Source organism: Corapipo altera, unplaced genomic scaffold, assembly GCF_003945725.1.
Source record: "Corapipo altera isolate COAL_440 unplaced genomic scaffold, ASM394572v1 75, whole genome shotgun sequence".
Taxonomy (NCBI): Eukaryota; Metazoa; Chordata; class Aves; order Passeriformes; family Pipridae; genus Corapipo; species Corapipo altera.
In genome coordinates, this window is record NW_020884887.1 from 8,041,749 (window position 1) to 8,059,178 (window position 17,430).

The 17,430-nt window shown below is 42.3% G+C and overlaps 1 protein-coding gene across 2 annotated transcripts in view; it reads left to right on the forward strand.

Annotated features, from left to right (window-relative positions):
- RNF145 (ring finger protein 145) overlaps window positions 1–16,980 on the forward strand; it is a 47,833-nt gene extending 30,853 nt beyond the window's left edge. For both annotated transcript variants that reach the window (XM_027643454.1, XM_027643455.1), the window contains exons 5-11: window positions 3,486–3,721; window positions 6,929–7,104; window positions 9,172–9,312; window positions 10,579–10,761; window positions 12,641–12,788; window positions 13,460–13,816; window positions 15,333–16,980. In XM_027643454.1, the coding sequence (XP_027499255.1) occupies window positions 3,486–3,721; window positions 6,929–7,104; window positions 9,172–9,312; window positions 10,579–10,761; window positions 12,641–12,788; window positions 13,460–13,816; window positions 15,333–15,776 (1,685 nt within the window). In that variant the 3' untranslated portion in view covers window positions 15,777–16,980. The remainder of the gene's footprint in view (window positions 1–3,485; window positions 3,722–6,928; window positions 7,105–9,171; window positions 9,313–10,578; window positions 10,762–12,640; window positions 12,789–13,459; window positions 13,817–15,332) is intronic.
- Window positions 16,981–17,430: the final 450 nt, after the last annotated feature.

The following is a 17,430-nucleotide window of genomic DNA, read 5'->3' on the forward strand; positions in this document are numbered from 1 at the left end:
CAAAATAAGGGAGAAAAAGATAATACTGGTTTTATCCAGTATAGTTTTGGGTTGTAGTGGGTGTCAGACTAAAGTGTCTCCTTATTGTAATGGTGTTTCAGAAGAAGGTGCTTGACTGTACTAGCAAGCGTGTGTATGTTAACATATTTAATATCCCCATTCTTAATTTCCCCTGTTCTTTTAAAGCCAACTTGAAAGTACAGTTTTGGTCTTGATGGCAAGAGGTCATCTTTGGGGAAGACCTGTGAAAGTGAGCCATGAGGCTTGGCAGTGTTTTATATAAATATGCAATATTTTCTCAGATCAGTTCTCTACAAGGTGTGTATTCAGTGGAGTCTCAGGAACGCACAGTGCTGAGTGGTGTCATTGTCACACCAAAATGAATATACAGGTGCTTTGCTCCTTCTTTTCCTCACATGTTCTGCCAGAGTGTTGTGCTGCAGCACTGTTGGCAAGGGCACTGAAGTTGGGTGTGTGAGGGAATAGTGGTGCTACTGGTACAGCAGTGGTTCCTAAAAGTTCTGGTCAGAATTGAGGGGGTGATGTACAGTGTGTCACTTGGTTCACAAATTTCATCTTTACTAATGCTTTAATTCATTAGTACGTTTTGAATGGGCTCTCATAGTAATTTCTTCCCCTGCATCTAATTCAGCCTGATGACTGTTGAAAAGGGATAATAGTGCATTCCTAAGTGCTGGGTGGAAGAAATAAATACCTTTGGAGATGGCCCCTTGGACGTGTGTACCACTTTAGAAACACTTCAGCTGTGAATGTTACAAAGCTGCTGTGTGGTTTTGGAAGTGATGCTGCCATAAAGACTTACTTTTTTTAGTGCACAGTAATGGGATTATATATTAACTTTAGGATGCCCTGTTTTTGAGTTACAGTCAGTGGTGTAGCCAGGGAGTTTAACGTGAGCTTTCAAAAATCGTGAATGAAATAAAGACATTTCTCTACTCCAAGTGGCTTGTACAGTGGCTGTGCCACATGAGCTTTCTTGTTGTACATTTTCCATTAGGTTATAAGCTGGGAGGCTCTGGCTGTGTGTCAGCAATGTTTGATGTATTTGTGGAGGTTTTGGGAAGGAAAGAGAGTGGACAGGAAGTTCACACAATGGATTTCTTCCTTATTGCCTCATTCCCTAGCAGAGGAACATGGGTGGTGTCCTGCAGGGGGATTCCAGTTCTTGGATTCATTAGCTGTGTCTGGCAGTTCTCAGTCCACAGCATTTCAAGTCACCTGGATTTGATAGTCTTACCTAGAGTGTTAAAATCTATGATTTGATATGAGGTAGAAACAAATTTCTCTGGCTGATCCTGCCGTGTGATGTTGGTGACTGACGCTGTGCAGCCCCACCTGGAGATAAAGTGTGATTTACTGCAGATACAGATTGACTGTCCTGAATGAAGGTGCTGCTGCCTCAGTTTAAAATGGGAAGTCCCATCACTCAAAGTTCTGTTGGAGACATTCACTCCCTTCCTGAAGGGGTTGAGAATTGACAAGGTGCACGCTTCAGGAAGGAGGTTGGGACCTCCAGAGAAAGTGCTCCATGTACTTCCTTTGTTGATGTGTACAGCTCTCTTCCCATGACAAACAGCTTTTGATTGGTGTTTAAATTAAAAAGGTGGCAGGGTTAGAGTTGAGCAGGGATAACAGCATTCGTGGCACGTGGCTGCTGGAGGAAAGCAGATTTAGCTGTTTACTGAGATAAGACTGGACTCAGAGGTTCTAATTTGTGATTGGAGAGCTCCAGAGTCATCCCAAAAAGCACCGGATTGTTTAATGTGATGCTGTCGCAGTGCTTTATTTCAGATGACGACACCGAGTAAATCCTAAGGAACATGTTGGATGCTGGTGTTTGTGTCCCTTTGTGTGTGAAGCTGGGTTGCCTTAGTTACCGCGAGTCACAGAAATCCTCACAAGCTGCCTGCCAGGCTCCTGAATATTACAGCACAGCAGTGTGCTGGTGGTGTCTTAAATAGGGTTGTAGCAACGTGTGTGTGGGCAGAGAACAACAAAGCAGAGGGAGAATGCTTCAGAGCTGGAGTCTGCTGAATGTTGAAAAAGATGAGTAGAGTAACTTTCTCTGAGGCTTATAAGACCCAGTATGCTGATAGTGTCTTGCTGAGAGCAGCGGTGCTTGTTCTGAAAAGACATCTGTTAATTCAAAAATACATCTAGCAAATTGACAGTAGGAATTAAACTTGAAAGAGGACAGTGTGAAGGAGGGAGAACTTTGTATGCTTAAGCAGTAGATATTAGAGACGTCTTTCAGCTCAGCTGCAGTTATTTTGAAAGCAGAAGTCCTTCCCCAGGTAGGGAAGCTTGGTAGAATGAAAGCAAAACCCTGGTACTGCTGTTTCTCCTCTCACAGCTTCCCTCCCCTGCCCCTCCTGAAGGGCTTACAAGGTCAGTGAGCTTATGTGAGCACATGGAGTTCACGCTGACCTAGAGATGTTGGTAGCCTTGATTTGGTTCCTCTGTTTTGCTAAGCCTAGCTCCTGGTTTCAGGAAGAGTTGTGAAATGCAAACATTGGTGGAGATTGTTCCAAAACAGGGCATAAGCACCTTGGGTTTAGTACCACATATTGTGGCTTTTGGATATAAACTGACATAGATGGTGAACAATGGTCTGTTTTCAAATAATATGCAGCAGTCTTTTTCCTTACTGCAAAATGATGAGTGGGAGTTGTTCTTATGCAGGCAATGTGCCTTTTGCCCCATGCCGTTTCCTCTGGGATTGAGGATACAACTTCCAGTGACTCTGATAGGAGCAGCTATAATGGAGTGGTCTGCCCTAGAAATACCACCCTCCAAATTTCTGGCTGTAGGGGGGAGATGTGCTTGTGTCCCCGCCAGTTATTAAAGAGAATTTAGTTGTTAATTATCTCTCACTTGCAAGCTTCAGTGATAATTTTGAGCAACTGTCTCGGAGCGTTATGAAGTTATTGAAGTCTCAGCTGCTGACCTGGCTGTTCTCCTGTTGCTATTCTTGGCCAGTAATTCCTCTTGACAGTATAAATATTGTTGTTCTAAAAGCCATTGGGGACCTTTGATTGCTTTTTTTGTGTGGATTGGGATGAAATAGCATAGCTGGGCTTCAGGAAAGCTGATGTGTGTACAGATACCACTGAGATTTCAGCTGAGGTGGGGATGGTAAAGAAAAAGTGAGATGGCTTTTGGTTTGTCCTCTATATGACTTATTCCTGGGACTTTGTATTAATCTGATTCTGCATGTGTTTAGGGTTTACAGCTCACTAATCTGTGAAGTGAAAGCATGCCCTGTGCACAGTTTGAAAAGGGTAACTTAAGTGACCCAGCAAAAGACAAGAAGAGCCTGGTTTCGTAACAGAGATGTCCTAGTTACAGCTGTCAAAATATGCTGGATGTTGATAACTGTGTTCTGGAAAGATAAAGTATTAAAATACGCTTTTTCCTGAAGGGGATAATCAGCTTGATTCTGAAATGCTGTGTCGCGTTTCCAGGGCAGCTGGTGGTGTGTACACTCTGCTCCTGCGTCATGAAAACCAAGCAGATCTGGCTGTTCTCTGCCCACATGCTCCCTCTCCTGGCACGGCTCTGCCTCGTCCCGCTGGAAACCATCGTCATCATCAACAAATTCGCCATGATTTTCACTGGTTTGGAAGTTCTCTACTTTCTGGCATCAAATCTTCTGGTGCCCTATAACTTGGCGAAATCTGCATACAGAGAGCTTGTCCAGGTAAGATGGTGAATGTAACAATTTTATTTTCCTTTTCCCGAGCCTTTTTTGCAGGAAGAAATAAAGTAGTACTTTGGCTGTCTTCTGTGCACCTGTGTGCGTGTGTGTGTGTGTGTATGTGCTAACTTATGCTTTTTTAGCAATCTAAATGTGCTCTGATCCATGGCATCTTCTTTCTGTAATTTTATGATAGCTTTGTATTAGCCTGATTTACACTGCTGGCCAGCTGAGCATGTCCACTTTGCTTGGACGTTGATTATTCCTTCCCAAATCCAGGCTAAAAGATAAGATCCTACCAGAATGGAATACATTTACAGCCTCATTAAATGAGTAAGGAAATCCCTGTGCATTCACTGTAGTAGCTGTTCATTTCAAGAAATGCCTTCTGTATGAAAAGTGTTTGTAATTATAGAAGTGTTAAATAGGGAGTAACACTGAAGGTGATTTTGAGACTAAATAATCACTGACTTAGTGATCTGTAACTTGCACAGTGATTTGAAAGGTATTTTCTTTAGAACAGCAGCATTGCTGAGACCTTGAGCAAAAGGTGGCAGAAACAGAGAAGACTGATCTGACATGTGTCCATTTTGTTAATGCTTTGACATCTGATACATGCTTAGTTGAAAATTTACTTTCTCAGTGCTACAAAAACATCACACGTCATGGTTTTTTATATAAAGTATACAGGTTTATACATCCTTATATATATTTCAACATAAAAAGATTGATGCTTGCTTGACTTTTGACTGACTCACTGTTTCAACTCTCACCACTGGCTGGATTTTTTTCAAACCAAGACACTGTTTTTTTTTCCTTCTGCTCTTCGGTCCAGAAGTAATCTGAAAACTAACTTGTTAAAGCTCTTTCAAAGCCTTTTTTAAAGCTCTTGTTTGCTGTCATATCTGTCATGTGCAAACAAAAACTTGGCAGCAGTAGGTGCCTGGTGTGCCAAGGTCTCAGCCTGTCATGTTGATTATTGATGTCTGGTTATTTATTTTGTATGTAGTTGGTCTTTAGAACAGGATTATCCTTCCGTGTTTGTACAGCACCTAGCATGGTCTGACCTCATCCACGGAATCACAGACTTGTTTAGGTTGGAAAAGAACTCTTGAGATCATCGAGTCCAACTGCTAACCCAGCACTGCCAAGGCCACCACTAAAACATATTCCTAAGAGCCAAATCTACATATCTTTTAAATCCCTCCAGGGGTGGTGACTTCACCACTGCCCTTGGCAACCTGTTCCAGTGCTTGACCACCCTTTCAGGGAAGAAATTTTTTCTAATATCCAATCAAAATCTTCCCTGGCTTGTAGATTTGATGATAAAAACTAATTCAGGAGCTAACTGGCAAAGCTTCAATATCCTTTTTTCCAGGGAGAATAGGAAAATCTTGCTTACTCTTTATTTAGAAAGTTAACTTTTGGGGTAATATTTGAATGTCTTTGTACAGTTCACAACCTTGAAACAGGTTGGAACCAGCACTTCCATTTTCCATGTGCATGGATGGATACACAGTTTAACTTCCTGAAGTCAAATTCAGATTGGAGGTGGATTCGAGACTTGTATCTGTTTTTTATTAGACACATTTAAAACACTTCAGTATCTTACCAGTGTTTTAATTGCAAATACACTCCAGGTTGAGGGGGCAAATAGTTGTTTCTTGCTCATTTGTTTTTTGTTGGTTCGTTTGTCAGAATTCTAAATATTGCTGTTACTGAGCTTTCCTCCTCATCTCTAGGATTGCTTGTCTCCCCCTTGCTCCATCCCAGTGTTTCATATCTTACAATACTGGGGCTGTATTACACTGTCATCATCATGAGGAAGAAATATTCCTTGTGCCTGGCCTTTGGACACTGATTGTACTCTTTCTCCTGACTTTTTGTGCAGAAGGCATGAAGATTTCCTTGGGAATACAGAAAAAATGATAGAAACTTTATAACATGTCACTGGTTTTATAAGAGTATTGGATGCTGCTTTTGTAAATGGATGGAGTAGAGTTGGAATGAATAGTTATGTGTGAGTAGGTTTTGACTTGTATTGAGAATATGGGAAAGCAAGATTTTTGTTTTTCAAGAGCTTGCTGCTCTTTACCTGTGTTCCTGAAACAGAGCAGAAAATATATTGGCTAATACTGTGTTCGTGTAACTGGGTGCAACTCCGCTACAAATCAAGCTTAGTATGCATGTTCCAGAAGAGGATATTGGTGTTCTGTCTGGAATATTTTCCTAGTTGTATTTCCATTGCTACAACTTTGAGCAGTTGTTAATTTTCGGTGGGTCCTTCATCGTGGTGTTTGAGAGTTTACTGCTATTTTAGGCTGGATTTGATTGCAGTTGTCAGTGTCAAAGCTTGGTGAATATTGGGATGTTAAACACTGAGACAGCCCTAACAAGTGGACTGTTAGTGTATGTTAGACTGTGCCTGAGGGTATAATTTAAAAGCAGGCCCAGACCCTTGGCTGGCTGTTTGCAGCAGAAGATGCCAGAAATGCCTCACGGTTACGAATCTACATTATAAGCATAGCGTGACCCTTTTCCGATGTGGTGGAGCCCTCTGCCAGGAGCTGCACAGGATTGCTGGCATTGGTCCCAGGCCAGGGGAGTTTCCCCCAGGCAGGTGCACTTCCTTCACAAGTCTGTGGGCAAAGCTGAGCACGGGAGCTTGGCACTGCACCAGTGCCAGCAGCAATTGCTTGTCCATCAGCCCCTGTACGTACTGCAGCACGTCCCATTAATGGGATATCCCTCATGCTTGCCATGAAAGACTAAGTAGGCAACATTTTTAGCATTTGCTAAAATTTCCTTGCCATCATGGCTTGTATGTCACTGTGGGAAGCAGGTGATGAGGAATCAGTAGTTATGAGTGCTTTCCTTTAGACCTTTTGTAATAAGCCCAGCTATATGAAGTTCCAGCTTCTTGGAAATGACTGCATTGTAACTTAGTCTTTGCAATACAAAAGAATTCGAGCTTCAGAGTCTTCTGAAATAGGTCTTAAGCATGAATTTCTAAACACTTGGTGAATTAGGTACGTGTTCCTTTTTGAGATACTTAAACATAAAATGTCTGAGGTATTAAGTTTTTTCTTAAAAACCGGTCTGCAAAGTAGATTTACTTTGCTGTTGTGACTATATTGTTGACTGTCCTTTTGTTATCAAATATCAGATGCTATGACCCAATAACAAATTGCCTTTTTGTGTCTTGCCCAGGTGGTGGAGGTGTACGGGCTCCTGGCATTGGGAATGTCTCTGTGGAACCAGCTGGTCGTCCCGGTGCTTTTCATGGTGTTCTGGCTCGTTTTATTTGCTCTTCAGATCTATTCCTATTTCAGTACACGGGACCAGCCTGCCTCGAGAGAGAGGCTCCTCTTCCTCTTCTTGACCAGGTAATTGACTTATCTGCAAATAGTTAGCTTTCTGTGTTGACTGTCTATTGAAGTGAATGTTGGTGCTCTTTGAAAGATGAGATATGTATATTGGTTTTATTGCACTTGGATACCCATGAAATATTTGTCCTTACTGCAGTGACCATGTGTACAAAATCTGTTAAGCTTGTCCTACAAAGGCATGGATCCCATTCAGAACACACAGCATTAGCAGAACTGTGGAAGAGTTCCCAAAGAAAGCAAAATATTCCTTTGAGAAGGGAATAGCTATAATTAGAGCATTGATCCAGAAGTTGTTTTCAGTATATAAATTGGTTTTAAGTCTGAGATGTTTCAGCTGAAGTTCAGTCCAAGTGATATTTTATTGATGCTCATGTTGCTTTCTGAGCCTTTTATGTCTAGTTTTATCATTTTGGTGTGGGACACATTCTTGAGCTCATCTAAGCAGCCAAAGCACCCAACTCTCAAAGTTAAAACAAACAGGGTTTGCTGTTTAAAACTGTTCTGTGTCTGTCATTTTCCTTGTTCATCTCAAAATCTTTTCCATGGGTTTGTAACTGCTGTGATTTTTGGGAAGCCATGAAGAGTTCAGCTCTTTGGGACAATTTATGAACTTGTGCTTGACACAAAAACATAATAAAGCTCCCCAGGCTTCTCTTTGAGCTCTTAAGCTCCTCTGGGACCCTTACATAGTAGATCAAGTTTAAGAAGAGTCCTAAAATGACTCAAACAAAAAAATATTGGACATCAAGCAGAAAAACCAGGATTCTTGATTTCTAATCATTTATTTTGAAGCAAAACTTAGAGTCCCTCAAATATTCTACAGAAATAACTGCTTTAAGTACTGTATTTCTCACTACCTTGACCCTTGGCTTGGTAAACAGGCAGAATTTGGAGGCTTACCAGAAGCACTGTACATTGTATATGTAAACACATCAACGTTTTCTACTGTGAATTGCTTTCAAAGGAGATTTCCGGTTTAAGTAGTCACTAAAAGAGACAAAGTAAATGCCTTTTGGATGAGCTTTGTTTATTTTTGAAGCATATGCTTCCTCAAACACTTTTGTTGGAGCCCTGGACTGCTTCACTCATCAGTTGGTTAATTAGCAGGACATGTTTTTGGCCACGGCACTTTCTCTCCTCACAAGACTACTGTCCCGAGGAACAAATGAAGATTTTTTTTTTTCTTTTTTTTAAATGGATGAGGTGTCAGTGTGTTACCTTGGATTATATATGTGAGGATTTCCAGATGTGTAACCCCTGGTGACAGCTGGGTCTTTACCTGGCAGTGGCAGTGCTGTGTTTCAGAAGCCAAAGCACATTCAAATATCGCAGTGCCAGGACCAGCAGAAGAACAACCCGAAGGTGAGGGAGCTGAAGTGATGCAGCTCTTCTCAGCATCATCAGATATAGTCTGGGGTGTCAGTCTTTGGGATTCCACTGCTGTGGTAACAGAGAGGAAGAAACCTCCTGAGGAGAAGTGTCCTCCACTCTCTTATTCTGCTGCTTCTGGCTCAGCCATTAGAAATTCAGACAGGTCTTGCCTACCTGAACCTGGTGTGAATGCTGCCAAACAGCCCCCAGTCTCCCAACAGGACTTACTAGTTTGATGTTTGTTTGTGTTACTGTGTGTATGAGGGGAACGTGCCTCAGTGAATCCATGTGCTCTCACTGTGTGTTTGTGGTGCTTGCTGACATTCCAGTGAGCCAGCTGGGTGGGTTGGGGCTGTGGGATTGCCTGTGGTTCTGATCGCCCAGTGACAGCAGGACAGTGCCACCGCGTGGCACCGCGCTGAGGGGACCGCAGGAATGTCACAGCACAACCCTGGCTCCAGTGGGGAGCTGGGGTGAACTTATGTCTTGGAAAGAAGTAATAGAATACATCTCATCTTTTTCTTCTGTTGAAGGATTTAATGGTGGCGTGCAGCTTTGAATATTTTCATTAAACCAATCCAGTTTTGCTTTAAAACCAACTTGCACAGTTAACAGGACACGGGGAGAGCTCATCACATTGTTTTTAATTGATCAACCTTTCCTTTCTGTTTCTTTTCCCCTCTCTCCTCCCAGTATTGCCGAATGCTGTAGCACTCCGTACTCACTGCTGGGATTGGTCTTCACAGTCTCTTTTGTTGCTTTGGGAGTTCTGACTCTCTGCAAGTTTTACTTGCAGGGTTACCGAGCGTTCATGAATGATCCTGCTATGAACAGGTAAGTGCCACAGTGTGCCTTGGGTTGAAAAAGAAACAGACAGAAAAGGGATTTATATAGAAATATATGGGTGGCATTGCAGTTTTTCACTTTTGAACTCTTAGGTATCCTTGACTGGCTTTTTGTTTGCCAGTCTTTGTGCGTGTATTGGAAGGATTTGAGGTGAAAATACTTTTTACAGACTTCTTGGGAGATGATTCATTTCTCTAACAGGTTCATGGCTGTTAGTTGGGATTTACAATTGCACAGTTTGATTGTCTTAATGCTTTCATTTTCATGAGTCACTGAAAAATTTTCACAAGCATTAATAATATGAACACTTCTTATTTTCATTTCCTCATCTCCCTTCTAGCCACGTATGAAACATTACTACTCTATGAGGTTTAAAACAAAACTTTGTATGTATTGCTTGTAAATTACTATGGGAAAGAGCCAAAGTATAGAAATTGCCTTTTCCCATGCTTGTCCAAACTTGTCTGGTATGAAATTGGGATCCTAGATCTGACAGTGCCTTTCTCAGTTACTCCAGCACTTAACTCTATAGAAGGTTTCAGACCATATGCAAAAGAATGTTTTACCTTTTGGATTCCAAGATGGGATTCCTAGGTATAAATTTGGGCTACCTAGGAGTATTCTACATTTGGTGAAGCATATACTTCTGGGTGATGTGTTTGACTGTGTCAAACAGTGGTATTAAAGTCAATCTGAGGTTCCAAGCCAGAAAGAAGTGGACAGTTGTATTTGGTTTCGGTACAAGGGGAATAAACTGAAAAATGGCAAAATTGCTAATTTACCTAAACTGGGCACCTAGTGGGGTGTTAAATCAAGGGCCAAAGGACAGACAAGAGAGTGGTGATGGGGAAATATAGCAAGTAGGGAGGGTCTTCCTGGTGGTCTAGGAATGAGGCTGACTGATGCCCAGATATAGACAGGACAGAACCGTGTAGGCAACACTGGGGCTGGGGGGTTCCTCCTCTTAAGGTGCAACCTGGCTCCTTAAAATGCTTTGTGCTGGATGATGTCTGAGCTGGATGTAGCCCAGATGCTGCTTGTCAAGAAATCTGCTGGTTTCTAACCCAAACTCTTCAGGGTTTCTGAAAACATTCCCCTCTGGTTAGAGCAGGGATGTCAGTGAAACCTAAAACCAGGGACATGTGAAAGGTTGGGACAGAAACAGCTTATTTCCTGGTGTTTCTAGATGTACTTTTGTACCAGCATTGACACACAGATGTGATTGATTGTTCTTTTGACTGTGTTGATCTGCAGGGGAATGACTGAAGGAGTCACACTCCTGATCCTGGCTGTGCAGACAGGTTTGATTGAGCTCCAAGTTGTGCATCGGGCATTCCTGCTCAGTATTATTCTTTTCATTGTGGTGGCATCCATACTTCAGTCCATGCTGGAAATTGCTGATCCCATTGTCTTGGCACTGGGAGCCTCAAGGGACAAGTAAGACACTGGTTTCCTAAACTGAAAGTTACTCAATGCTCTTTTAGGAGGTGATAAACTAGTAATTGATGGTCTAATTTGGATTTTTAGTAGCTTGTAAAGTTACCCTGTTTTTTTCTGTATGCAGATTTCTTCTCTAGTCTAAATTCTCTAGTTTTTCCCTCTCTGTCCTACCCCCTCAAGGGCACACACTAATACTTTTCACCATACTCTATGCTGACAAACAGGGCTGACTTTGGTCAGCTGCTCCTGCTCAGGACTGTGTCCATCCAGCCTGTGCAAGACCACACTGCTCTGCAGCTGCTGACTGCCCACTCCCTGTGTAAAACTGCTCATTGGTTACTCTCCCTAGCAGTAGTGTCAGTGCACTGTGGTCTCAGTTAAGCAATCCAGGACTGTGCTCTCCCCACCCACACTCCATTGTGCGGATTTGCAGAATGGTTTTTCTTAACCTCCACTGCAGTTGGGTGGGTTTCCCTCAAATGCAGTGATCTCACACAGCTATTGAGGGTGCAAAGTTTCTAGGAGTGACCCTGTGTTAGATATGGTAAAATCTGTTCTTTTGGTGAGGCTATGATCTCAAAACTGGCACAAAGTAAGAGGTGGAAGGTTTGCATTAGTGTCCCACATGTTCTGATCATGTGGGTTAGTTTAATTTGTGTTTTGAAGAGCTGTTTTGGTGGTATCTGGTGTTTTCATGTTAATCTGTTTGTATGTTTGTTAATTGCTTTTGCTTTTTCCCTTTCCATAACCTATAAGTGAAGAAATGAAAAGAAGTTTGTTTATGTGTAGTTTGTTTACCTTGGAGGCTACTTGTAGCCAGCGTGTTCTGTCTGCAGCAACCTTAACTTCCAATATAGTAACAGAGAGAAAGGGAGTAGAGGCAGGATATAAGCATCTGCCCAGCTTAAACAAACATTCTGTGGTGATAGTGAATTTTAATTCTTCTGCCAAATCTCCCAGGCAGTTCTAAATTATCTAGGATCAGGAATTCCATTTCAGCTCTTGCTTTCTCCCTCGCCCACAGACACAGAATTTCAGACCTCAGAGCAGCATTGTGATGTTTCTTCAGACTATATGATTAACTGATTTGTGGTGCTGTCCTGTCCCCCAATAGTTTCACTTTTTCTGCACCTCATTTCCAGAGCTAAATGAGATTAAAATAAAACCTGAGGAACAAGTAGAGGTAGTATAGTAAATTACTCAAGATATTCTGAAAGCCTTCACAAGTGGGTGACTGTAAAAAGATTGATGGTGTGTTTAGGCTGGGGAGGAGATTAGGAAGAAGTAAATGACAGAAGCAGAGAAAGGACTGGCAGAGATGAATGTTCAAGTCCTGCTACCTTTCTTCTTTTGTGATCTCTGAATTGGGGAATATACTTCTAAAGGCAGTAGGATTAAATCTGGTGATGGAAGGAAATAGCATTGCCCCACATGTATTAGCAAAAAGATACAAAAGAGTTGCAAGAATTATATAATCTAGATACCTCGTATTTATTTAGAGAAGTGTCCAAACAGTTACAGATTTAATAATTTATTGTAGTGGACTTTCATCTGAAACATTCAGTATATCAGATACGTTTTTTTGTCTAACCACTGACTTGATCCAGTATGACAGTTACTGTAAGTGAATTTTTGCCCATAATTTTTGTGTCTCTATTGAAAACAGCAAAGGTCAGATGAGAGGGAACTTTCCATAGTTGTTGTAGGCTTGCATGAAAGATGGGAATGAGATTGTGCCCAAGTAAAAAAGAAACTCTTTTCAACAAGTTAAAGCCTGGAGCAAACATCTTACAGGCCTACATCCAGCAGGCAGCCTGTTCTTATTCTGACAGTCAAATCTGACTTGAAAAATAAAACCCTATTGTGTTGTTTGCAGGAGTCTGTGGAAGCACTTCCGAGCAGTCAGCCTCTGTCTGTTCTTACTCGTGTTCCCTGCATACATGGCCTACATGATTTGTCAATTTTTCCACATGGATTTCTGGCTGTTGATCATTATCTCCAGCAGTATTTTAACCTCTCTTCAGGTAAGAACGTTAGCCCTGTGAAGCATTAACTGCGATCCTATTACTCTGAGGGGGGAAATACTTGATGAGAAAAGAGTAGGGATGATAGAAGGGCAGAATTACAAAAGATGATATAAAATCTCTTCCTTTATACTGTATCTGAGGCTAAGGAGCTCCTGGTGTGAGCTGAGAACAGGTGAATGTAAGTCTATTTCAAAATGTAACTCCAGAAGGCTTTTGAGGGTGTAACGATTATAGGAAAAAGGTTTTTCCCCAAGTACTCATTTGTGTCATTACTTAGCTGTAGCTCTTTGAAAGCAGTTTGATGTTCAAAACACATCAGTGTAAATACAGGAAATGTTTTGTATTGTATTTGTTGTAACTTGATTTTTTTAATTATTAAATTTATAAAAGTGTCCCTCATGATGCTCAGAACTTTTGTTAAATCAACTAAGCTGTGCTCTGGACTAAGGAAGGTACAGAAGGGAAAGTACTTGGGAACAAGCTTAAATGCTTTGCAAGAAAGAGTGACTTTTATTTGTCTCTAAGTTCAGCAACAATTTCACTACTTTGGGGCTTGGCTGCCCTCTGTCCAGTTTGGGGGTACTGTGTGTACAGAACTCAGTGGACAATGCTGAACGATTCCAGTTCAGGACTGAATGCTGACCTCGTGGCCTTCAACTGTGTTACAGGTGCTTGGGACACTCTTCATTTATGTTTTGTTTATGGTGGAGGAGTTCAGAAAAGAGCCTGTAGAAAACATGGACGATGTGATTTATTACGTGAATGGCACGTACCGGCTGCTGGAGTTCCTGGTCGCGCTCTGCGTGGTGGCCTACGGGGTCTCGGAGACCATCTTTGGTGAATGGACCGTGATGGGTTCTGTGATCATCTTCATTCACTCCTACTACAACGTGTGGCTGCGGGCCCAGCTGGGCTGGAAAAGTTTCCTTCTTCGAAGAGACGCTGTGAATAAGATAAAATCACTGCCCGTGGCCACGAAAGAGCAGCTGGAGCAGCACAATGATATCTGTGCCATCTGCTACCAGGTAAGAACGGAAGTGTCAAAATATTGGCTTGGATTAAATTACCTCCAGACTATCAAATTCAGTCTGCAACTAGTAAAATAAGTTACTTGAATTATGTTTAATGAATAATACTGTCCTCAGTAAGTTGCTGGAATTACCCAGTTTTCTGACTTGTGAAAAATGATTTGGAGCACTGTCACTGAATAGGCTTTATGAATGAGGAGATTGCTTTGAACAGATTTTTTTAAACTGTCATTCCTATTTCTCCAGTTACACAACAAACTGTGTCCTTGAGCTGCTTTGACACCTCTCATGTTTGGGTTGAGCTGGTCTCAGTAGCAACAAATGTGCCCTTTCTTCAGTAGTGGAAGATTTTGTTAGTGAAAGACAATGTGTTCTCAGTGGGTGATTTGTTATTATTCTGTAGAAGCAGCTCAGTCTCTGCAGTCATTGCTACTTTATGTGCAGTGTCAGTTTTGTAACAGAAACCTAATTATCAAAAGGTTAAGGGTCTTGCTAGTGTAAGCCAGCAGATGTAAGGACCTCAGACATTAATGCTGAAAGTAATATCTTTATCACACTTCTGACTCCAAAGTCTCTTACTCTTGAATACAAATAGTAGTTATACGTGACAGTGAAGGAATCACCCTAAGATTAGTAGTGTGCAATTAGAGTATGATTGGAGTGACACTGAACTTGATACAAATTCTTTGAATCTACCAGATTGAACAACCGTGTTTGAAACACCAGACTGTGTAGGTCTCAGCTGACAGAGTTTAGGGTGTCACTTAATTCCTGGTGTGCTGTTGTTATATGTTGTATCTGTAATTGTGCTGTTTTGTCTTGCACAATTGTTTCTTGAGCCAGCCAATCCTGTGACTCTTATCCTGCAAAAGCATGTGTTTAATTATACCTTATAAACAAAGATTTTTTTGCCTAATTTCTAATGCCTGTAGTATAAAAAACCAGACCCATCCCGTGTTTGAATTGTGTGTGTGTGTCAAAGAATCGTTAAGGTTGGAAAAGACCTCCAAGACCATCTACTCCAACCTTTGACAGATCCCCACCTTATCAACTAGACCATGGCACTGAGTGCCACATCCAGTCATGCCTTGAACACTTCCAGGGGTGATGACTCCATCACCTCCCTGGGCAGCCCCTTCCAATGCCTGACAACCCTTTGAGTGAAGAAATTCCTCCTGATGTCGAACCTGAATCTCCCCTGGCACAACTTGAGCCCATGTCTTCTTCTCCTGTTACTTGTTACCTGGGAGAAGAGCCTGACCCCCACCTGGCTACAACCTCCTGTCAGGGAGTTGTAGAGAGTGAGAAGGTCCCCCCTGAACCTCCTTTTATCCAGGCTGAACCGCCTCAGCTGCTCCTCATATGGAGGCTTGTTGGTATGAAGGAAGGAACCTTCTCTTGCTTGGCTGTGGACTGCTGCTGTCTCCTCCATGCCTGGTGGGCCCATTAGATGTGTGGGGCAAGAGGAGAGGAATGGGTTATAAATAATAACATCTTTCTTTGTGTCTTTCAGGATATGAAAACTGCTGTAATCACACCATGTAGCCATTTTTTTCATGCGGGTTGTCTTAAGAAATGGCTGTACGTGCAAGAAACCTGCCCTCTGTGCCACTGCCAACTGAAGAGCCCTTCACAGCTACCGGGACTGGGACCAGAGCCAGTGCAACAGCCAAATCCTCGTGCAGAGCAAAACACCAGGCCTGGAGATGCAGCTGAGCCACCTGGTGCTGAATGTGACAATAGGCCAAGTGTGAAGGACAGCCCGAGCAGGGGCCAGGGCCAGGCTGCCGATGGACACGACAGCATGGAGGCCTCTGCCCATTCAGGGGGGTCTCACAGCATGGACAGTGACAAAAGCCCCTGTGAGGCCACCCAGGGAGCAGCTTGTGCTGCAGAACTAATTGCAGCCCAGGAGGGATGCCCTGCTCGAGATCTAAGGGTTTGTGTCCAGCTCTGAGGCTACACAGGTTGACATGGGAACAAACACATTTCAGAGATCCACGTTTGACTCAGAAGAAAACCAGTCCTTCCACAACTGTGAAAGAAGTGTAGCTAATATTGCTGGTCAAAATGTAATCTCCCATGCTGAATTTTATGGGCTGCTTGGTAGCGGTAACTCCAGTGAGATGTAGTAGAAATGACTCCAGAAGCTCTCTGAACTGTGGGCATAGGAAGGATGTCTGGAAATAAATAGCAGTGAAAAAGAGTGTTTTCAAGATGTAGGTGAGGGGTAAGAGAAGCGAAAGGTCTGTGAGAGGTTGTAGCCAGACGGACAGAACCGCTGGCTTGGTTTTGGTCAGGAAGAGGGGTTGCATACAGCCATGTCCCAGGGTCCTGAGGGGTGTTAAAGGCCGTGAGTTGCCAGTCTCTGACTGTTGTGCAGCTTTGGTTGCTGACGTTTTTTTATGGCACGTAAGCAAAAATCAAAGATGTAACAGCAGTGATTGTACGAGAAGATGGAAGCACTCCTAATACGTCGTGTGTATGCTTTGGGTGTTCTTGGGGCAGTTGCATTTGAATTCATGTAATCTATAGTGACTCTTGACTTTTATGACGGAGTCGTCAGTATTTTGATGTATATGAAACTTTTGCTAATAATGGGCACAGTCTGGGCTGCATGAAGTAAACTAAAGCTCTAATGAACACTTTGACCTCTACTGCCACGTGCAAGGAGGAAAGTGGGATGAGTTTTAGGGCACGGATAGAAGCCTTGCTATACTGTGCTGTGTAATGTTTAATCCTTGCAGCTGAATTAAAACAGTATTAAACTCTGGCGATATTTGCACTTTGGGAATGAGTACATTATTGTGTATGATCAGACTCCGCAAATGCCACTTTTAAAGCTGTTAATAGGTTTGCACCTTTTTTTCTTTGACAAGGACATGTCCATACTTAAATTTTTACATTCATCATGGCTTCAAGTAGAACAAGGGACTGGGGTGGGGAAATAGGCGGGAGTAGGGGGCAGGCAATTTTTTTATGTGAATTTTGATATGAAGAGAAATTAGTCACTTATTTATACGATAGGCTTGACTCAAGTGTTTTTCAAAGTCGGTATTCCTAATGTGAAATGTGATACTATTTTATTTTTAGTAGTAAATTTGGATGTAGACTGACAGACATAGCTGAATGTCTTAATAAATTACATTTGAAGATTTTTACACCTGGTTATGTGATTCTTGCACTGAAATTCTGTGAGTTGAGAGGTTGTTTTGGAGTAGTAGCCCTTTGTTCCCCTTGGAGATCAGTGAAACTCCCTATGCCTGTGTTCTCCCCCATTTCTGTTTCAGTGCTGTGTGTCCTGGTGGTAGCTCCTGGACTCCCCTGGTTCTTGCCAGCAGATCTTGGCCAATGAAGGCACATTTGCTCCTGGAGGCTGTGCCTGCTGCTGCTTAGCCCCAAACAACCCCCAAACCTATTTTCTTCTCACCTGACAGGATGGAAATATCAGTTCCACTTTGGGTTTTTTTACCTATTCATCAGAAATTTGGATTTACCATGTGGTTCATTGATCATTCCAAAGCCTTTATTAACAGCTTGGTGTGTTTGGGGAGGGGAAAAAGAAAACTGTTGAGAATATTTTTCATGAACTCATCTTTTCACTCCTTTCA